This window comes from Phoenix dactylifera, chromosome 2 (assembly GCF_051530095.1).
Source record: "Phoenix dactylifera cultivar Ajwa chromosome 2, Ajwa_hap1_PhDact_Kaust_v1.1, whole genome shotgun sequence".
Classification (NCBI taxonomy): domain Eukaryota; kingdom Viridiplantae; phylum Streptophyta; class Magnoliopsida; order Arecales; family Arecaceae; genus Phoenix; species Phoenix dactylifera.
Window position 1 is genome coordinate 35,943,048 of NC_143191.1, and position 23,170 is coordinate 35,966,217.

At 39.3% G+C, this 23,170-nt stretch overlaps 2 protein-coding genes across 12 annotated transcripts; one reads left to right on the forward strand and one right to left on the reverse strand.

Moving 5' to 3' along the window:
* Window positions 1–1,352: 1,352 nt before the first annotated feature.
* On the forward strand, window positions 1,353–15,379 carry LOC103701524 (uncharacterized). 6 transcript variants are annotated; one of them, XM_088716190.1, is made up of 5 exons: window positions 1,353–3,895; window positions 11,961–12,203; window positions 12,355–12,665; window positions 14,704–14,870; window positions 14,962–15,379. In XM_088716190.1, exon 1 carries the CDS (start codon window positions 2,242–2,244, stop codon window positions 3,502–3,504), a length of 1,263 nt encoding a protein of 420 aa, XP_088572316.1. In that variant the 5' UTR covers window positions 1,353–2,241; the 3' UTR covers window positions 3,505–3,895; window positions 11,961–12,203; window positions 12,355–12,665; window positions 14,704–14,870; window positions 14,962–15,379. The 6 variants fall into 6 exon arrangements, 5 of the variants coding, with proteins under 5 accessions (XP_088572316.1, XP_088572314.1, XP_088572315.1 ...); XM_088716188.1 differs by having other exon boundaries at window positions 1,398–4,060; XM_088716189.1 differs by having other exon boundaries at window positions 1,398–3,880.
* Window positions 15,380–15,975: 596 nt separating this feature from the next.
* LOC103701523 (uncharacterized) lies at window positions 15,976–22,405 on the reverse strand. 6 transcript variants are annotated; one of them, XM_088716185.1, is made up of 6 exons: window positions 21,581–22,405; window positions 18,279–19,568; window positions 18,005–18,055; window positions 17,723–17,821; window positions 17,040–17,180; window positions 15,976–16,854 (listed from the first exon to the last, which is right to left on the reverse strand). In XM_088716185.1, exons 2-6 carry the CDS (start codon window positions 19,500–19,502, stop codon window positions 16,783–16,785), a joined length of 1,587 nt encoding a protein of 528 aa, XP_088572311.1. In that variant the 5' UTR covers window positions 19,503–19,568; window positions 21,581–22,405; the 3' UTR covers window positions 15,976–16,782. The 6 variants fall into 6 exon arrangements, with proteins under 6 accessions (XP_088572311.1, XP_008781824.1, XP_008781825.1 ...); XM_008783602.5 differs by having other exon boundaries at window positions 15,976–16,263; window positions 21,581–22,191; XM_008783603.5 differs by having other exon boundaries at window positions 15,976–16,263; window positions 21,376–21,682.
* Window positions 22,406–23,170: the final 765 nt, after the last annotated feature.

The following is a 23,170-nucleotide window of genomic DNA, read 5'->3' on the forward strand; positions in this document are numbered from 1 at the left end:
CAGTGGCAAGTTACCATGCAATTCAATCCTTTAATCAAACTGCATCCCAAAAATGCATATGAGTATGAATATATGTCAAACTCAATTTCATATTCATATTTTTCTCAATCTTTTAATGATAATTCAAATAATGAAACATTAGAAACTCTTTCTAATTTTCATTCTACTTTGATCAAAGGTTTCCTGAATTATCATATGATTAGAATAAATAGGATGCTATCTTCTCTTACTAGAAGTGATTAATTCCTTGTTGACCTACTCATAATCTTCGTACACAATTCACCATATCCAGAAGACCTCGTACATAACTTATTGTCATGAATGAGTGTAAACCAAAATATGGGTTCATGTGCACAAGATACCATGGTGATCTCAGGTCATAGGATCAGTTGCACAACTCCCACTAAGAGAATCATCTTTTGACATGTAAGTAAGACTTCATAAGATTTCTCTTCGTAGGTCAATTCAGTGAACTCATTCCTCTAATGAGCACCCACATCTTTGTATTAGTGTCTCCACACAAATGATTGTGAGATCAATCATCCTCTGCGTCGAGCATACATAAGACATGCCAGTCTTTCCGGTAATCATTGATCCCCGACTCAATGTACCAATGACTGGGAATATTTAAGATTAGGATTTTAGGATTTTAAGTCTCACTAGTATGATCTCATCATAGTCTTAAAACCATTGCCCTAAACTAAGGAGTTTATCATAAATATAATCAACAGCATATGATAAAACATAACGCCTTTATTCATATTTAAATGTCATGTACATGATTTGGACAAATCAAAAGAAAAAACCTTTCGCAATACATATTGCGATTGGCTTGTAGGGCATCTACTCTTTCAGCAAGTACATTCCTTTAAAGTTACTGTGCATCTAGTAGACTTGTATAAATGCAATTCAAACCCTTGCTCATGCTGGTTGCACTCACTAAAAGCTGTTGGTTACATTTGGTAACCCTTAGTCTTGCTTCCCATCCTCACCGCCCCTCCCCATACAATGATCTCTTATAGTAAAGCCTACTTCCCGTTCCATGCAGAAAGAAAATATATTGCCGTGATGTACACGGTACACCCTTTCTCATATCATATGAGCATAATGAACTCATTAAGACTGGTTTCATTTATTTCTTTCAAAAATTATTTTAAGTATTAATGCTATAATTATCATAATTATCTTTATTATATTTATGATCATCATTTCCATCCGTCATAGAACTCAACGGGAAAATTTAACTCCAACAAACATTTTAACCTTCAATGTCAGTAGGCCCCAAATTTAGGTGAATTCGGGAAACAAATTGTAGAACTTAGCATAAAAACGAAAAAAAATAAAAAACACACAGGGGTACACAAAATAAAAAATTGAAAACAAAAGGCCGAGAGAGAAGAGGGGGGAAAACGAAAGAGGGAGGGAGAGAGCGGACGTATTCTCTTTTTGGCTCTTCAGCGATCGATAGAGAGAGCACGAGAACGAGAGCTCAATCCAATCCTCCAGGCTACAGCCTTCCACTAGCGAGGAAGAGAGTCGACGTAGCGAAGAGGGACCGAGGAGAGCCCAAAGCGAAGCAGAAGCAAAGACAAGAGAGAGATACAGAGAATTCGAGCTTCTCTCTGTGCTCGGTGATGCACTTCGAATCCCTGTCTCCCTCCCCAGTTCGAGCTCCCAAAGGTCAGCTCCACCCCTCCCTCCCCCTCCTCTCTTCCAAAGATTGGGTCTTTCCCCGCTATTCTCTTACGCTTTGATTCCTCCAATCCCGCTCCCCGGCCGCGGCCGCCGCCGCGATCCGACCCGTTCGAGCGGATTCCCGATCGCAGAGTACGGAATCGATCTATGGAAGCTCCTTCACGACCAATTCGTCAGTAAAATGAGAGCTTTTTCGAGCTCTGGCCCGCCAAGTTGGGTGCTCCTCTAGCTGGTCCCGTTCCCGTTAGGGTTTGGATCCCGCCGGATCGGAATTCGGTTATCCGGCCAGGGTTTTTGGAGAAGTTCGAATTTGAGATCTTTGTTCGTGGGCCTTCCTATCCCGGCTTAACCTAGGGTTTATGCCCCAGAGATGAGATTTTTGCCTGCATTGTTCTGGTCGAGCAGTAGGGAATTGGTTTGAGCTCATTTACTTGTAGAAGGAAAAGCAAAACCCTAACTTTGAATTGGGATAGAGGATAGAGAGAACCAGAGGAGAACCCTAATTCTGTTGATCTGGTGAATTATATGGCTGCCCTGCATTGAGAGATGCTGCCACCACCGTCACCACCCGCCGCCCGGATCAATCTCAGCAGCCTCAAGTTGCAGATAGCCAACAAGCTCGGCCCTGAGCGAGCCCAGCAGTATTTTGGTTACCTGAATCAGTGGCTGTCCCAGAAGCTGAGCAAGCTTGAGTTCAACAAGCTCTGCCTTTTGATCCTCGGACGGGAGAACATCCCATTGCACAACCAGCTCATCCGCTCGATCCTTAAGAATGCCTTTAATGCCAGGACCCCACCCCATGTTAAGGCCACCACGAAGCCCATTGGAAGTACAGGGAAGATATCCCCTCAAGGAGATGATAGAATTAATAGGAAACGTGCTTCTTCAACTCCACAGCCGACTATTTGGTCCAACGGGGACATCTTGCCACCATCACCTCGCAAGGTCAGGTCTGGCATTCGAGACCGGAGAATCAAAGACCGCCCAAGTCCTCTTGGACCCAGCGGGAGGGCAGATGTTGCTGCCCACCAATCTGTATTACCTTCTGATGAAGAAGCTGTGAGGGAGAATGGCATTTTGGGTCCTTGCGATTTGAAGAGACCCATGCAGCATCAAAGTGGGCCTGCAGAGCGGCAAGCAAAGAGACTTCGGGTGGAGAATTTGTCACCGCATGATCGGGCCTCTGTACATAGCAAGGGTCAGGTTGAAGTGGGTGTTGTGGAAGATGGGGAGGAGGTCGAACAGAGTAATGATTTGAACTCCAAGAGAGGTCCTCTTCAGGCTCCACTTGGGATACCATTCTGTCCTGCTAGTGTTGGTGGGCCATGGAGATCTGTACCATTGGTAACTAGCACTAGCACTGATAGCTCTAGGAGCAACCGTGATGATGGTGAGCTATGTCATACTGAGGCCTTGAAGAAATGGATGGAAAAAATAGCAGAGTCACAGGCCTTGGGAGGGGTGACGATGGAATGTGCTAATTTATTGAATAAGGGGTTAGATGCTTACTTGAAGAACCTGATTAGATCATGTGTTGAGCTAGTAGGAGCAAGGTCAGGACATGAATCAATGAAGCATCTGGTCTACATGCAGCAACATGTAGTGAAGTCTATTAATGGTTTTTGGGCAGGAAATCACATGCATGTACAGAGTAATGGTGGGTCTTCAGCGGGTACACATGCTATGAGAAACTTGTCTCCAATATCTCTACAGGATTTTAGGGTGGCGATGGAGCTAAATCCACGACATCTTGGTGAAGACTGGCCATTGCTGCTTGAGAAAATATGCTTCCATCCATTTGAAGAATAAGGCAGTTCCATATCAAGTTTTTTGGATCAATGAAATTGTTGTTGGGTGGATGTCTAACAGCCTCAAGGGGTGGCCTTTGGGCCAGTCTGAACGTAACTGAACTCAGATTATTGGATCTCCGCTCTGGTGAAAGTCATCAGAGGTTAGAACCAAAATTTTTGTAAAGTCATGGGCTTGCTTGAAGATCATATTCCTTAAATCAGTCCATCTGAAGGACAGTTTTTTTTTTAATCCCCCTGTTTGGTGCATTTGTTGTACGTCTTAGCATCCATGATGGGGATATCTTCCACCACATCCAGTGATCTCAAGCCTTTACATAACAGCAAATGTGGAGGAAATCAGTTTTGCAGGAATATTGATATGTTACTTGGTATAGGTATAATCATGTCATGTAGGTCTTTCGGGGTCTTGGTCTTTATATTATTAATTGCATAAATTGCTTGGGTGGTTTTAATAGTGGTAGCCTCTTACCATTTCATGGATTGTTTCAGAAGATTACATTTGAATTATCTAATCAAGTGATACATAAGAAGTCAAGTATGTGGAAGAATGCTATGTATGTTCTCAGCTTCCAATTTTATATAATTGCCTTCTTTTTTACATTCTTCTAGGCTCTTCTGTCATACTTCTGTAGTATTTATTGAGATATTTTTGATGTGTAGCATCTTTAGGGGAAATATGATTTCTTAAATAAAATTACTCACTATTTCATACTTTGACTTCATCTCTGCTGATTTGTATTATGTATTAAGAATCATAACATGCTTCTTGGGTTTGTGTTGTTATATGTTTATGGAGACTTTTATATTGTCATATAGTTTTCAGCATTTGGGAGCATTTAAAGAAGTTAGCTCACAAAATTCATCTTGGTGGCAATACCAATCCATGGAAGTGCCTTACCAAGAGTATAGCTTTAATAATGATGAAGACACATTTTTTTGTACAGATAATCCTCTTCTTTGGCTTACCTAAATAATCTTATATCATCCACAACATGCATAGCTGTATGGACATTAAACTACATGATGAATTGGAAAACCCTGATATACTAATTTGACTGCCCAACTTTAAACATTATTATACAATGTTACAGATAGCTGTGTGTATCATCCAAGTAATGGTGTATGTTTATCATTTTAGGGTTGTAATCTGGTACATATCTATACAATCAATACCCAAAACGATACTCTAACCATAATCGTTGCTTATATAGTGAACTATAATATGCAAGATGCAGAAAACCTTTCAAAGATGCTCTATATCAGAACTAGGTAGAGTATGAATTTTCTGTTGTAACCCTCATATACAATATTTACTCAAACAAGAAATCATATGTTATATGAACTGTTAAAAACTTAGATAAATACATATACATGCACACACACATATATACGAACCAGGGTTAACAATAAATTTTAGATGCATTTTATATAATCAAATTAAAATCGTGCATCATACATAATCAAATGAAGGTCAAAAATAAATTTAATGATAATTTCTTCATTTTTTATTTTATGTACTATTTCTTGAAAATTTTAATTTCTTTTGCTCAAGAATAACATTGCTCACTGAATTTGCAATATTGCTTTGCTTATTGTATCAAATATCAAATCACAAAGTGATATGGAGCAATTTTGTGAGTTATAATTCACATTATTGCTTTCTTTTTTAAAAAAATAAAGCATTTTTTCATGGCATATTGGTTATATGCATTTTATTATATAAACTATATATATGTCAAACCTAAACATCTCAAACTGATACATTGCTATATAAGATCTTAGGGCGCATTTGGTTCATAATCGGAATTGAAATCGGAATCAGAATGGATTAGAATGGGAATCGGAATGGCTATATTCTCTGATGCATGGTATGCTGAACCGACCGGAATCGGTCGGTTCAGCCTGTACCGAATCGGTGCCTATTGGCACCGGTCTGGTACGGCGTATAATTTTGGTTCCGACCCAAGGCACCGATCCGGTACGAAAGGGGTCGGAACCAAATGGTTCCGTGTCTACCGGTGAGAACCGGCTCGGTTCGCACCGGTACATACTCATACGGGTGCGAACCGGCCTAGTTCGCATGGTACAAACTGGTATTGGTGCGAACCAGGCCGGTGCGATCGCACCGGCCCAAGCGCGGGCGCCCGCGCGGTTCCCCACACGCGGGGCAACGCGCCCGAGTGGGCGCATAGCACGGGATATTCAATTAATGCCACTCTATGGCATTTAATGCGGATGCGCGCACGTCCGCGCGGTTTTTTTTTCCGTCGATACAGTACCGGTTCGGTTCGGTACTATACCGGTACTGACGCCCACCGCTATGTCGGTACGGTGGATCTTGTTCTAACGTGTTTGGTTTGTGTCCAGAATCAGAATCGGAATTGAATTTGAATACTAGGAAAGAGTAGGGATTGAGTTTTGGAGGATTGGAGCATTCTCATTTCCTCCTGGAATCAAAATGGGATGGGACTCTCCTCAACCAAATAGTTCAAATGGGAGTCGCTCATTTCCATTTTCGTTCTAGAGTTCAACTTTCCCCAACCAAACATGCCCTTAATGTTTAACCTTAAACAAGACCTTTGAGATTGAGAAAAGTTTCACAACTAGCTTTCAAACAGAAAGAAAGGTGCTAAACTTTTACTAGGTCATCCTTTGAAAAGTGACGAACCTGCCACAAAATATAAGGTCCCTTTAGGTGGGTGTGGATATTCATCTTGCCATTGTGAAGTTTGGGATGATATGATCAAGAGAAAAAACCTTCCAGGTCTCCTAGACTTGGAAAGAATCTAGAAAATGAAAGAAGGCAAGGATCAGTAGTGGAAATTGCATTCATTACAGGGCAAGAATTATTGGCCAAATTCCAATTAGGAATGCACTTTAAGTAATAATAGGGTTTCTGCACACATAATTCTAGCAGTTTATATCATTATATGTATTTTATTTTATGTATATGTATATATATGTTATGTATCGGTATTGATGTATTTTTGTATGCATATCTCCATCTGTTTGTGTATGTATACACCATCTTTCTATATATGTAAATATATAAAATTAAAGGTAGACACATACATCATACTAAACATAGGAAGATGGATAGATACTAACATATGTATATATATCTATGTACCTATGAATATTCGACACATTATCCATATTGTATGCCTCTGCATGTATGCATCACAATATATAATGTATGCTTATATACATAATCACATCCATATGGGTCTTATTAACCAACTTAAAAGGTGGCTTCCTTGTTCAGAGCATATTTTCGAGCTTAGATGGTTTATATTTTCAGCAAGGTTGGCAAAGTTAGTTTTAGTTTTGTTCTCCTTTAGATCAAATGAGTTTTGCTTTCAGCAACTTTAGTGGATTTGGTTGCTATTTAAGTTCTGGCTCCAATTTTGACCATTTTATCTAAAAATCTAAAGAGGCAATTACAACTAGGAAAAATTGATAAAGAAACAAAATACGTAAACAATAACATTTAAAATATATTATATCGTCCGGACCTTTGGATTTCTCATATTGAGGGTTTAACACTATGACAGACAATTTTTTCCTGAAAAATACAATTTTGGACATGTCTAGGGTATAATATGTCATTTCCCAATTGATGGCTATATAAGAAATGAAATAGAAGTGGCTATGAGTTACAAGCTCTAGCATAGTCGAACCTTTTATAAAAAAATCCTTTAAATCTCTTTAGAGCCTAATGTTCTAAGTATGGTTGTCCGAACTATCTCGAATCGGGCAGTTTGGGCCGTAGTAAACCGAACCGGTCAAGAATCGAAACAGTTTGGGCGGTCTGGATGGTTTGGGCCTTAGTAAAACCACGATTTCCTCTTGTGGTCCAGATTTTGCAATCTCTCTCCCTCTCCCACCATCTCTATCTCTCTCCTCTCCCCTCGTCTATTGTTCTGATCTTTGCCTCTCGTCAGCACACTACGTCTCCATCTCTTGATGAAGGTCCTCTCGCACCAAAGGAGTGCAAGGGTTCCACCCTTCAAAACCCTCACTCAATCCTTATAAGCACCAGCTGTTGTGAATCTCCAAGGAGAACGTTGACCATAGCCCCACCCCATCGGAATCCTCCCCCTTCTGGTCGCCTTCCATTTCCAGAAAGCCCCTTGCCGCAAAGAACCGAAACCTACCCCCCTCCCCACATGGTCGCCACTCTCCTTAAACCACGGAGGCAACCCTCTCAAGTGGATTAACGCTAAGAGATGCTAGAACAGGCAAGGAATACAGGTGGGAAGGTAAGGAAGTCTTTAACTTCTGGGGTATATCCATTCGCTGAGCTCAGGATGAAAATTATACATGATGTCAAGTTCAGCTCAAGACGATCGCTCAATTGCACCTTCGCGCACCATTTTTCTGAGCTGCTTAGCTAGTGTAGCATCTATTCATCATTGATAATTTTTTCTGTTCTAGACTGACCCATTGACCTGGAAGCTAATCTTGAAAACCTTACCTACCTGAATGGGGTTCCAACCTCCGGGCCTTAGATTTTGGTGTTTAGGTACGTCATTATTATGTTAGAAAACGTATCCCTCTTTCTCCCCTTCTTTCCGACCTCCTAGGGTTAGGGTTAGGATTTTCTCTCCCTCCCTCTCCATCTCTCTCTCTCTTTCTCTCTCTCTCCCCCTCCCCCTCCCTATTTTGGTACGCCTCATCAAGTACCCGACCCAACCTAACCCTAATGGGGTAGATTTTACTTGATCCGCATCGGATACGGAGCATGTATAGATAATGGTAAAACCCGCCCCAAACTCGACCTGAGTATATATAACTCTTCACAAATTTCTTCCTTGAGGCAAAAAAATTTTGATTTGTATGCAAAAAAATGATTTTTGTAGGGTTACCTTGGTTCCTAGGCTTCCAGAAAATCTAAGTTCAATCTAAAGAAAATGCTACCCAATATTCAGAGAAACAAAGAAATCACAGAACATTGGCTTAAATAGACTATATACACAATAAATGTGGTTCTATAAGTCCAATCCTGAAACTGAACATAGTTTTGGATCAATTCGCTGAAACCAAAATATTCTGGTTCAACTGTGGAGCTTCAGGTGCAACATCAAATCATGCTTTGCAGGGTTTGCTTTGTTTTCTCGTACATTTATTTTAATTTATTCTCCTAATTGTTGTCAAAGTTCTATTGATCTATTGCTGAATGATTAAGAATGCAAAATTGAGTGAAATATAAACCTGAAGAGGAAATCACATTTTGTCTTTCGACTTATGATTTAGTTTGCTACAAAGGTCTCCTGTTGCTATCTTTTTTTGATGGAAGATCTCCTGTTATTATTAATCTTCAAGTCAATCAGAAGCTCTCGTAAGACAAAATTCTGTTACCATATAGTCTATTGTGCAAAAGTTTCATGCAAAGTAGGGCAATGTGTCACAGAAGTTGAAATGTTATTTATATGCAAAAAGGAAGAAGCATATGGTAATCGTAATAAATAGTTGTAAAGGTACGTTGATGATACATGCATGTGTATACTCTATGATTTCTTAGTGAAAAAATGGCCTTTATGATGCTATATGGCATTTAGAAGATTTTAATCCAAACTTGATAAAGTAATTGGGTTCAAGTTCATATACATCCAGTGCTCATTTCTCTTTAGGTTTTTGGATTCTAATCCATTATCAAATACAAAGCGGCTCTTCAATGTATCTTCTAGAAATATTGTTTCCTGTGATTATTTTTCCCCAACATCTTCAATAGTTTATTTAAGCATTACTTTCGTTATAAATTTTATTATGGGGGTATACTTGAACTCCTAACTAGGAGGTTGACATTCATTTTTTTGTCCATACTATTTGATGCAGCTTCAACTGAATAGGATTTCAAACTTGATTACTTTTAATTTAGTGCATTTTATCTTAATTTAATGCATGATTATGTATAACACTTAGAGTTTGTATGGGTTACACATGCAGAATATTTGTTAATGCATAAGTAATACATGTACATACATATTTGCGCATTATATAATAGATATGTACATATGTATGTATATGTGCATATAATTGCACAACCACACACATGAGAGAGAGAGAGAGAGAGAGAGAAGATCCGCTAGGTTATAATGAGGTTTTAGGTAAACAAAGCTGTTAAATATGATCAGCTGAAGTTGAAATCAAGCCTGAATTTTGGTTGAACTGAACAAGAAGTGTAATTTTCTATGAATTCTAATATCATTTTTTTTAAACTGAGAATAGGGAATATAAAACTAGGCTCTAAATGGGTTGTAGTAGAGATTACAGAGGACAATAAGCTACGAAATTTTGAAAAGAGTGACAGACTTGGGAGGTCAGGAAAAAGTCGAGGACTAGAGATAAAGGGATTTGAAGATGTTCGGAGGCTTTTCATGAATGGTCCTAAGGGCTTAGAGAGAGATAACATCGAGGTGGAGAGAGTACAGCTAGAAAAACCCTGAAAGAGATAGAAAAAGATGGTCATTTGGCAGCATTAAAGAACCTAGTCATTGCACTTAGACTTGAAGTATTTGCACCTTAAAAGCATGGAACCACACGACGTAGAAAAAGAGATAAAACCCTCATTTTATTGCTTAAACTTTGAAGTGTATTACGATGGAGGAGTGTTTCTTATATCAGCAGCCATCATAGGCTCCTTTTAGTTTTACAGTACAACATACATAAAAGGTTTTCCTTTTGAAGAAACAAGCAATGGTTTATGTGAAAAAGAAATAATAAAACTTTCTATAAGAAGACAATTAAGGGCTCCTACAACGAAAAAACAAAGTTAGCTGGTGGATTTCTGAAGGGACTTACACAAGAAAGAGAAGATTTTGAAGCAAGCAACTTACATATTTTGAAACCTTTTGAAATAAAATATATTGAGCATTGAATACAAACAAACTTTTCTAGGCAAAAGCCTAGTGGTTTAAGACTTTCCTAACTCATGTCCAAAATAGGACTTATAGACGATAATCTTACCTTAATAAGGACTCATAGCCCATAATATAAATCCATAAGCTCAGGATGAGAATCATCACAATATGAACTAAAATTCTGCTATTAAAATATGACCAAATGTGAAAAGGAATGTATTCAGTCAGTATAATGATTCTTCATAGGTAGGTAGGTACGTTGGAACTAGATCAATATCATTTCAGAGTTGTTCTTGGGATACCAGTTGAGATATACCCATATCCAAACTGAAGACAATCAGGAATCCAGATCCGGTTATTCTGTGTCAGGTTTCTGGGTGCCTTGACACTACTAGCTGGATACTGCATAATGGAAATTTTGTTGCTTTCTGACAACTGTGTGGAAAAGGTGTGCTAATTTTCAATTGAAAACCAGGATATTGATATTAAGTACATCAAAGATTGGCACGGTAGGTAATGAGCTTGCTGACAATGGAGCTTGGGTGACCAATCACGTTATTCAATATTTACCACCTAGCGTTTCCCATCTGGTGACTTACCAATTGGGAATATTGCTTTGACTGTAGCCCTGTTCTTATAATAAAACTCTTTTATTTATTTTATGCAAGAAAGTTATGCATTCTAAGCTTCCAATTTTATTTGAAACATGCTTTTCTTTTTGTGAATTGAAACTCAAAGGAGGATGAACATTATTGATACTTTAATATTCTAGGAAATTCATTCTTATGGTTTCTATTTATTTTCTTAGGTGCCATATTCTTGATGGTACTTGTGCAATCAGAGGCATGCTGATAGATATCAAAGAATACCTATCTTTGTAGCATGATATCTGTTGAAATATGTAATAATTGATTACAATTATCTATGATGTTGTCTCTAACTTACCTTCTTTTGGACTAGTCACGTGTCAGGACCTGCTTATGATCGTGGATAGAAATTGATATTAATTTGAATGTTCATTTAAAACCATATATTTATCTTTTCTTTCTAATTATAAAGTAAGAGACTGGAACCTTGTCCGATGCCTAAGTTGTATTTGATTCTACCAAAAAACAAAAGAACTTGTATTTAATTGAGAGCACTCCTAGCCATGTTTCAATTGGAAAAGGCAAAAGAAATTTTTTCTCTGCCATATGACTTTTAGGTTAATATCTTCAAAGGCTGTTCTGGTTTGTCACAAGGGGATGTGCCCATGAGTACGATTTAGTTTGGCTAAATATGTTGGCTGTGGTTTTGAACCTTGTCATCCTTTGATTGGCATTCTTTTTCTTCTATTGATCTCTCTTCCTTGGTATTTCGGTTTATTATCCATTCTAGTTATCTTTTCTAATGAAGTAGAGAATTTGCATTATTTTTTTGTGTGTTTCCCTAATCAAGGGTGTCGGTTATAGTATTTTTCTTCACATATCAAATCTTCAGATTCATTGAGTCTGTTGACTTTATTTGCTTCAAGTACATTTTTTGGCTAAGTTTTCTTTTATTATCTTTAAATTTTTATATTTCTTCTGTCTTTTATTTTCTTATGTGGCAGAGGGTGTTGGCGAGGAAGACCTTGAATACCACAGTTTTTCCCAATGGCAATTGTTTGCTCTTTTGGAATTTTTTGCTATGTTGGGAAAATAGAAGAAACTTTTCTTCCTTCAAAGGCTTTTTTCCCCTTTGCTGTTCCTGATCTGTTTTTCCTTCCCTGTGTTGCCGGCTTCTATCATGTCACTAAATTCTAACAGCAGAAGTGGAAGCAAGGGCCATGCAGATTAGTCTTTCTATACACCAGGTTGACTGTGAAAATATTGACATTTGTCTTTAAGCTGATCAACATTTCTTTTTCCAGGAGCTAATCACATATGAGAACTTATGCCAGTGGCTTCTCAGGAAAATATCTAATTTTTTGCCTTTGTCCTAATTTTAACTTCTTTTCAATGCAGATATGCTCTTGGTCTTCACCTCATCATTTCGTCTAAACCTTACTCCTTTTCTGGAATGAAAATCTTGGAACAGAACTATTTTTAGAGAGAGAGAGAGAGTGATAGGTTATTAGTTTATTAAGCATGATGGACCTTCTCTTTGGACAATAGTTGTTCCATTTGGGACATGGAAGATTACAACTGCTGAGTTCGGAGATAGGAGGGAAACAATCTAGGTCTATAAGAGTGATGGTTTCAAGGCCAAAGATTCATGGTGCTTTGGCTTATAAGAGGCAACAAGGGCTTCAAGAGGCTGGATGACAGACAAAAAGGTATTGCTTTTAATTTTTCGCATATTTGCTATCGTCTTATTTTGATTAGCTAGAAATATTACCACCTAGTTATTGCATATCTGTAGGTAACTTCATATCCCCTACTATTCTCCCCTTTAAACATTGTTGCAGGATTCTTCTCCCAAGTTTTGTTATTAGGTGAAATATAATCATAGCATAAGACTACCATGCTATGGAGAACCATACCATGTATAAATATATAAATTGACTTCTAATTCTGCGAATGCCTCTGTTTCATCAAGATACTAAATATAGTGGCGATGAGTATGTTTTTATGAAAAGATTTAAAATATGTGCATGGTATCAATCTCTTTTCACCTGCCAATAGTTTAGAAGTATTAGATGGAGTGAAAATGGTTTGATTTTCTTTTCTTAAAGCAGCACTGAATACCAAATGACTCAATAATTTCCGAGATCTAGACTTTTTGAATGTTAGCTCTATTTGTGCAAATATTTTTTAAAAAAATAAAAGTACATGTGAACAGCTAGCTGCATTCTATGTTTTGGGGTCTACTTCATTCTTAGTTACTTGGAATTGCTGCTCTTTCCTAGCATCAATTGGCCATTTTTTTCAGGCAAGCCAAGAAAAAGAAAAAAAAATCCTTGGTCATGCACCTTCCATCTCATCACTGGATGGCAAGAAATAGCATAAAAGATCCTAACCAATTTTATGAACATCAACTGCACTGCCATCTTAATTGCCTGAGATCATATGGGCACCTGTTTGCTAAATTCTAACATTTCCTATATGTTCATCACATGCCAATATTCTTGATTAACATTAGTTAGAATGTTTCTATTCTGCAAAAGGATTTATTGGACCTAAATGCTTTTACGAATTCTGACTGACTTCTAATTTAACAGATTAAGAGAGGTTTCCTTTCTGCTGCATTACATAATAATGCGGTTACTTGAATGAACTGCACATCATAGTAGAGTAAATTATAATTGCATCTTATGATGAAACTCAAATATTTTAGATGTAAGAAGCTCGTTCCAAGACAATACTAATAGCGGACCACTTTCCCAGTGTCCCTGTGCCACAGCATTTAAGCTTGCAGCCAATTCTGCTGGCTGACGTCTCTTCCAGTCATGGTCTTTCCTCATATGCTCCACATGTTTCACTTTTGATCTCAGTTGTTAAGAACTGCTAATTCATCTTCTTTTTTAGGAGGCAATAATATTTAACTTGCATACAGATAATTCCTGCCTACAAACATTGATTTAGGTTTATGCTTGTTGAGCATTGTCTATGGGATGGTTGCTCATGCTTCAACAGGGTTTTCAACCTGGTAGAGGCCTAGGACGACAGCAAGATGCAATGATGAGCCAAGACTTGTCAGACCCCATAGCAGAAAAAAGGCTAGGGTGAAAGGGCACCCAGGCCAATACAACTCCGAATAAAGACCGGACTCTGCCCGCAAGTGGCCAAGATCTGTTAGCTGCAACTGACAGAATGACTTGTATGGAATTGAGTTTAGTTTGGCCACAGGAGCAAAGATCTCGAGATAATCGATGCCATAGGTTTGTGTGAAACCTTTCGCCACAATACGAGTCCTCTCGATAGAGCCATCCGCCGATTTTCATAGAGAAAATCACGCTCGATAAAGAAGTGAAGTGAGGGTCATGTCCAAAGCTTATATATCTCAGGTTATGTGCAGACAAATTTGTAGTTACTGCATGACTTGAATACCATAGTTAAGCTGAAAATCGAAGTTAACTATGGTTGTTTCACTTGCTTAAATATTTAAAGCAGAATGAAGAAAATAAATTTAAGAGACCCATACATCAACTCTCTGCTCCACTGGTTTTTAAACTCTCCATAACCCAAATGTAAATGCTATATCCATGCATTCCTTCCGTTATGCTTTTCTTGATGTTATTCATCGGATATAAAATGCTTACATGTAGCATAGATTGGGAAATTCATTTTGAAAGTCATGCAATTCTTAGCAGTATTAACAGTCCTAAGAAAAAATAATTGTTCGCATATTGATTGTCAACTGAGATTTTGTAGGTTGGTCTTTTGAAGACTTTTATTAACTGCTCAGTGGAAGAATAACAGATGACACCATCAAAAGAGGACAAAAAAAAGAAAGGGAGTCACATATATATCAGGATCAACAGGGAAACAGCAGAGATTGTCTCCAACAATATTAAGCGTATATGTTAATGTTCATGCTGGTGATGATGCTATATATATTTAATTTGTCATACTTCCAGTTCTTACTTGGATTTCATCTGAGAATTTTGGCAAATCTTTGCCTTATACCAGACAGGAAGGTGCCATTGGAACTCCAGATGAGCTTGTGCTATTGCTGGTGCATCAGCACACATTTCAGTCGAAGGTGCCGACTAGAGTGGTTTATGCTGTTCCCCGGACAGGGTTTGTCAAATTTGATACAAATTAAGGAAGGATTCACCAGCAAGAACCACTGTTCTCTCCAGAAATTTTGGCAGGAAACTTGGGTTTCTTGAGTGGAGCACAAAGCTGCCACCTGCATTTCTTCTGGATTGTTGAGTAGAATTTTGACCTTAAAATGCAATTCTCATAGTCGAACTCTTGTTTGAGAGCTCTGTCCTTTGTTCAGATCGTGCAATCCTAAAAAAGAATTAGGATACTACATTCCTTCTGGGTGATTTGCGTTCTACCAGATTGCATGAATGAATCAAAATTTCCCATATTTGTAAAACTTCCTCCCCATTGTGCAACTCAAAAAGCTCAATGTGTGAGCCATATATGGATTTATTCTGCCGGCAAGCTATCCAAGAATCCAAACAGGGCCTATAAGTTTGTGCTGTCTTTCACCTAAAAGCTGTTGTTTGGATTGATGGATGGGGAATGCTCTTTCAAGGGCTCTAGACTAATATTGCTAAGAATGAGCAGCAGGAACCATATCACATGAAACCAATAATAAATAGCAAGTTAAAGCTAACGATTTGATACTCAAGGAACCAAGGACCTGAAATTTCCCTTGTCAATGCTCTTCTTCGGAGAAAGGCAGGTTCTGTGAGGCAGGAAGCTGCCATGCATCACACAGAAGAAATTCCTGCTACTTAAATTCAGAACCAACAAAAAGTTCTTCCACTTCAAAAAAAAAAAAAAAATCACAATTCCTTACCAGTTGAAACACAAAGGCAGGCCCTTGGCAGGGATGATGGAACAACTGATTCACAGAGGCATGAATTTTAATTTCTTTTATGGGTGATGTTTAATGCCCATACAAGAAGACTTCCAATGGACAGTCTTTTAATGTTTTAAATAAAATGCAGAATTTTCTGTTGACAATTGAGACAAGAAAAATAATTTGGAGAAATCCCTATGATCCATACACATTATTCCATAAGAACGGTGAAAGATAATGCTATTTACAGAGACAGGAGAGAGCAGTGTACAGTTAAGTTCAGATATCCTTGTTTTAGTGGGTAAGCTATGAGGGTTTCAGGAGACTGGACACGCAGAGGCTTTGCAGATAGGGCACCAGTTCTTCTGCCGAAGCCACTGATGGATGCAGGTTACATGGAAACGATGCTCGCATGTCAACTTGCCCACCTCATCTCTGACAAGATACTCTTCCTGGAAAAAGAAAGGGAGAAAGCAAACAGAAGAGGAAGACAAAAATATTAGGCATGTTGTCCCAAAAAGAGAACCATATCAAACTATTTTAGGAGCAATTAGCCCATTTTTCGCAGCAATGCCAGCCATTATGAGCATTTGCCACAGACACAAGAACATGGTCATCAAACAGACTGATGGTAAGGACTCTATCATCACCATGTTAGGCAGTCATACACCATATGTCCTCTACAACCCAGTGCACGAGGCTTCTGCCACTGCAGAGTGTCAGATGTATACACGCACAGCCTTACCCCTGCATGCAGAGGTAATACTTCCATGTTTCAAATCCGTGACAACCAGGTCATAACAGAGCACACTAAAGCCTGCCTCTGTATGATATGTCCTTTGTGATGATACAAAAACCAGATTAGCAACAGCTCTCTCTCTCTCTCTCGGATTCAAAATCCATCAAGCGACTTCTTCATACAGGGTTCATTTTCTGTTGCGTTTAATTGATCAATTTGGAAAAGGAACTATTTAATTTTTCCCCTTGAATACAAGCACAGGTTTTGTCCAACAGTTATAGTCACTGCACCAGCTAAAGGCTTCCTGATAGGCAAAAAAAGATGCAACATATCTGAGAAGTCAAGCTACTATGAAACAATGCAAATATTGCACTCATATATAGACATGGATACATACTGGAAAAGCCAATTCCATGTTAGATGAAGGTACGCATTGGAAATGCAATATGACATTTTCTAACAAGTTCTGCAATGTGGGTGTTAGATTACCTGGCATATGCTGCATTTGATATCCTCCTCACAGCCAGTGGAAGCAGGCATATATATGCTTCTTTTAAGACATTTTGATAATGCTTCTTCTGTGAGGGCTGTACTGACAGTGCCCATTTTCTCCTCCAAGGCTAACAACTCCTGCTTGTGAAAAACATGCTTGGGTAAGTTAATGAAATCCTACAAGCAATAGATAATCTTAAAGAATTCAGAAAGCTGAAGCTCGAATGGATACATAACCAACCAAAAAACATGAACAATAAATAGTGACATTTGAGACCTCAGTCATCTTGGTTATAAATAAGTTATTTGAATTTCCATTTTATAGACTAGAGAAGTCATAATGATCTTTGATCAATTGAAGGAGGAGAAAAAATTTAAGGAACACAACAGAGGGATAGCTCCATGGTTAGCAATGTTTGAGAGGATGAAGACCATTTCCAACAGTTTGAATCAAATTGGTGTCATATGCAATAGCGAGTGCCCACAGCAGAGATGACATTTCTGGTAGAGCCAGAAGCAGTTCTTGTTCTTCTTTAACCAGAAGTTTTTGTACTTTATTACTTTGAACTACAAACAAGAAAATAAAAAAGATGGAAGGCTAAGAAACAAAAACTTTATGAAGATGAAATTGTGATCGATCAGTCTAATGACAATATACACAATCCAATGATAGAATGGACCTCATATGACATATTATCGATGTCCATCCTCATGCCTCTATGTTGATCATGGAAGTTCAGGCCATCCAAAAACAAGTCCGTCCCTAGCGCCAATAGTTGCTGCAAGACATATAGCAACCTTGCTATTAATACCATGACTTCAAACCCAACAGTCAGGGATTGATTTTAAAAATTCATTTTTCGCCAATCCATTATTGGAGTTATGAAACTGTTCTCAACATTAATAGGTAAATAAAATGGATAGGAGAAAAAGCAAAAAAAAAAAAAAGAGAGATTAAAAACCTCAAAAGTTAGTTCTTCATCATGTTCAATCCTTTCCAGTGCCAACAAAACCTGCAAGTCGGAAAGCAGCTCTTTCATTTTCTAGTGCCTAGTTCAATCAGTATGAGCACTAGCAATAGTAAGAGACAAGAAGATAAAGACAAGAACACTGAACGATTTAAATGAAAGAACATGATAGCCATTACGTTACTGATTCCTGGTCTTTGTGAATTTCTCTTTCCTTTGCATATTAATTACAAGAGTCTACGATTATGGGAGTAGAGGATATGCATACCTCTGCAATTCCTTCTATGTTAAAGTGCTGGTAGCCATTTCTGTCTCCCATAGAGACATTGAACATTTGTGTGCTGCTATCTTCAGGACGAGATGATCTTGATAAACATCGAGGAACAACTTCTGGTACAGAAAAATCAGTCTGAGGCATTTGAGCAATTGTCACAGGCTCCGGTGTTGAAAGAGAATAATCTCTTTGTTCTGATAACCTTGTTCTAGTCACCCCACTAGGAGCCAGGCATGTTCTTACCGACACTGCACCTGTCCTTCTTAAAGCTCGTTGAGGCGTCAAATGCTCTCGAAGAGAAAAGCCAAGGCCAGAAGAACCTCTTCTTGGAGAACCTGAATTTGCCCCACTTAAGGATGCACTCATGCTTTTGCCTCTGGCAGACAAAGTCCCTCCCTTTGAGGATCCCTTTCTCAGGGTGTTAACCCTTCTGTCAAGACCAGAATTGGAGGAACAACCTGATGGAAGGACATCTGATACTGATGTGTGACTAAGATGTTTGAGACCAGACTTCTTTGACTCAGCTCCCCCACCCTTTGTAGCGCGCTTAGCAGCCTGGCTGGTGTTTCTGGATGTCGAAGAATGCCTGGTGGAGGAACTTGAAGAGGTTCCCTGATCACCATATCTGTGTCGTCGGCTGACTTGCTTACACGCTCTTGAACTCAATCTGGTGCTGCAGCTTCCCAATGCTTCAGTTGCACTTTCAGAAAACGCTTGAAGATTTACAGGTTCAAATTCATCAGGACCAGAAAATACAATATGATTGCCTCTAGTTATGGGAATGGATTCAGAATCTTCTGGCTCCCCCTGTCTGCCATCATATTCCAAGTTGTTTATCTCCCATCTTTTGTTTTCACGGTCCAAATCTTCAATCTTGCTCTGCCTATCACTGCTTTCTGCAGTAGCTCTCCCTTGCAAAGATGTTTGTCTACGCCGCTCCTGACGAGTCTTTCTAAAGTCACAAGAATGAAATGATTCATAAGAGCTTCCATTTGTCATTTTTCTGTTCGTAGAGTGGACAGAACCCCTCGAATATTTGACCTTTTCTTGGTTGCCAGTCTGGATGTCATTCATGGAGTAAATCCTAGTGCTGCATCCTAATCGATTACAATATTTAATGCTTCTGTCCTCAAAATTTTGTTCTCTAAAAGTGAGGCTCAAGCCTCCTCTAGACAAAACAAGCCCGATAGCAGTTTTTCTACCCATGTACCCATCCATTTCGGGATGGAGATGCGTATGAGAAAGATGCAACCTTCAACCTAAAGATATAGGGCTTCTTCAGTTCTGCAACAAGTGAACACGTATCTATATCAGGAATGCAATTGCTTAAGAACAATGGTCAGGCGTAAACAAGGAGCCTGAGTGTGAAAAGGAAATTGTGCAGTACAATTCACAGATGTCAGGATGGCAACACTAAGGTAAAGCTTCGAATCAACAATAAGACTTGAGTGATCTTTAATGCAAAATATTACAAGATCAATAGTCAACAGACAGAAGGTGCCGAGAAAAGAGTGAGACTGATTTCTGCAGCGTAGCAAACAACATGAGAATGATTCAAATGCAGTAATTGCCAATAGCTGCAATTTTATTATTTTTTGTAAATGAGAAATTCAGTGCCTAAGCAAGATCAAGCAAGCATACAGCATCAGCCTTTCAAGCCAACGACTCTGTTCTATTACACAGTCCGAGTAGCAAGATTGTGGGCCACTTTCACATCCTTTCACCTTTAGAATGACAGAAAAGCCATGGAGCATCCACCAGATTGTGCAATCTGATGTGCTGCTGGTTCACCATAGGCAAAATAGGAAATTTACCCCAAAGAAGATCACCTACACCCTGTGAATCGCACCAATCCCTTCATGCCACATCAGACAGGTAATTGGCAGGCTACCAGCAGCGCTTTATAGTGTTCTCTTAGAACGTTCATGACTCTAGTAGACTTAGCTGCTAACTAAAGTGAATTATGTAATCCATAATCTAAGAACACAGCCAAGAGAAAACACTAAAGGGAAAATTTAGCATTTTAAGCACAAACTCAAGGATACACCACTTTCCAACATCTATTATAGACTTGAAGATCCCTCAATTCCCTCAATGGATGAAAATATCTGTCACAAAATATAATCGATCCTGAGATGAGAGACGGATGCTGCATGAACAAATGTGCATATCTAATGACTTCATTGGAGGTATCTTATAGCACAAAGAGTAAATTCATTTGCAGAAGATTCTTTCGGCACAGCAGTTTCCATGATCTCATTCAATCCAGAGGATCAGTTCTAGCATGTTTCTGGGCCGACAACAAAGTTTAATCTCAAAGCTTATAGATGGTAAACTCCAAATCAAGGCAAATACTTGCATCACAAGATTGTTAAGGAAAAAGAAAATGAAACACCCATAGGTGGACGCTATAAAAATTCTCGTGAAGATGAGTCATAGATAGCAAACAAGTCGCTAAGCCATGCGCAGAGCAACCATACTGATATGGATACTAGATACAGGTGGGAGCATATAATAATCATCACTTACAGAACTCAATTCCAACATCAACAACATATCCAGCAATTTGCCGCCTATGGCATCAAGCCCGAAATAAGTAGATTAAAACCGTATCCAAAAACAAAAGAAAATTAAAAGAAGAAAAAATAAAACTGGGACTACAAAGTAACAGAAACTAAGAAGGAACAAAGGCATAGCGGTTCGATTTCCTAGCTTCCCAGATTGTTCATGGATGACAGACCAAGAAGAAAAACAAGGGGGGAAAATCCAGTTTTGAACAACAACCAGCAAAAAACTTCCAAGAGGCATTTAATTACCAGCGAGGGATTGCTAATTACGATGCAGATCCACATCAATTAGCATAAAAAACATAAAACAAGACACGAATCGTTAAAACTACATCCCGTATAGAGAGAAATAGATTTCTATACCATCAAGAACATGTCCAAAAATCCATTCACCCACAGAGGAGAAGTTATTCCACTAAAGACGGAACAAGAGAGCAAAGAGAAGAAGGTGACTTAGAACCCCGTATCCGTTCTAAAAAGGCCAAATTTCCAAACTTAGACGAGCTTGGAGCCATTTCAGCTACCTTCAGAACCACACGTCATGGCATGCAAACAAACCGGAATAAACCTCGCCATTTCTGGCGGAGAAAACGCTCAAATTCCTCATAAATTCGACACCGCGACCCAAAAAAGCCGAAAGACCGACACGTCACACACCAAGACGAGAGCCATGGAATTCCAGAACCTTAAAAAAGGCGGAAGAGAAAAATGATCTTTTGATTCTCGAACCTTAGAAAGGAGAGGCCGAAGGGATCGTTCCACGGGAGGGAGAAGGAGCCGAAGGATTCGGGCTTTAATACACGATTCCAGAAGACGATCCCAGAAGAGTCCGACGCCGGGTGTGACGCTTCGCGGTCATAACCGAATGCCTCGCCTCCGAGACCAGATCACAGCCGTCGGATTCGACGAGAAGATAGGATCGAACGTGGGAAGTGGGGCCGTGCCGCTTCTCCGTGGGCCGCTCACCAGGGCAGCGAGCCGACCATCCACCGAAAAGGAGGCATTTTTATTCCCCAAAAAATCCCCTTTTATTCCAGCCGCTAAAAAGCAGAATTAATCCCTCTTTCCCTCTTCGCTTCCCTTTTTATTAACAACTCCTTCTCCACCTTCCCCTTTTCCTTCCTTCCCCTTCCATCGATTTCGTCCCTGGAAACCCTGAACCGACCCCCCCGATTTGAAGCACAGATCAAATTTTTAATTCTCACTTCAGCTCCAAAGGAAGCAAAGATTTCTTCTTGAAGGTGGAATTAGTTTTTTTTTTTCCTTTTTTCCTTTTTTTTTACGATTCTCTCTTTCTTTTCCCAATTCCAACATGAGGAATGGATGATGGAGAAAAAAATAAAATAACCAGATGTATCCGTAACCTAATTTCTATCCACTAAATTAACGGTTAGGATGACAAGAAACTTCGTGAAGATGTCCCTTTTTTTTTTTTTCTCCTCCTTTCTTCCTCCTCCAAGTAATGTGTTACAGGTCCACATCACAGATGACGTGTAACTCACTCAAGAAAGAGCGAGAGAGAGAGAGAGATGGCGTGCATGTTGTTCTTTGGCCAAGTTCGGAATAAAGGGGGTATCAAGTAGTTATAAGCAATGGTCGCAGTCTCGCACGGCCTTTTTTTTATTATTATTATTACCTTCCGTTCCTTTCGGTGGAGCCAAAATTTGAGGTGTAATGGCCTGCACAAGCTATTCGAACAATTTCCAACCACCAAGCCCAATTCAAAATTAGGTTCTATGGGCTTCACATTATTCATGTATTTTTGCCATAAGGGGAAAAAAATGTATTGCTCAAAACACATGGATATATCGCCGGCACGTAATGACGAGCACAACGGCGGCAATCCTCAAGGCGCCCGACCTCAATGCGCCCGACCTCAGAGCTCGCAGCCTTGCAGCCTTAATCTCAGTTAAGCTGAGCCCAATTGACCTCAAGCCCAAAAGAGACCCAGTCAAAAGACGAAGCAAAACCCTCCACTCCACCGGAAATCAAGTCTCTCTCCTCCTCATCCGGGATCCAATCCTGCGATCTCCGCCCAGCGACTGTCAACGATTAAATGCGCATGGTCTCAACGGACCTCCAACCAGCCTAAAATTTCGGGCCATCCACGGTAACTCATTAATTCACACGATCACGTCCAATCATGACGGTAACTCATTAATTCGCACAGTCACGTCACAGGTAATCCATACACCTCTCGTATAAAAAGGAGGGACTTCTTCCTTCTAGAGAGAGATCCTTTTTCCTTTTACGTAACTTCGCTTCACCAAAAAAATCTCTCTGACTTAAACATCGGAGGGCTGGCGACGGAACCTCTGG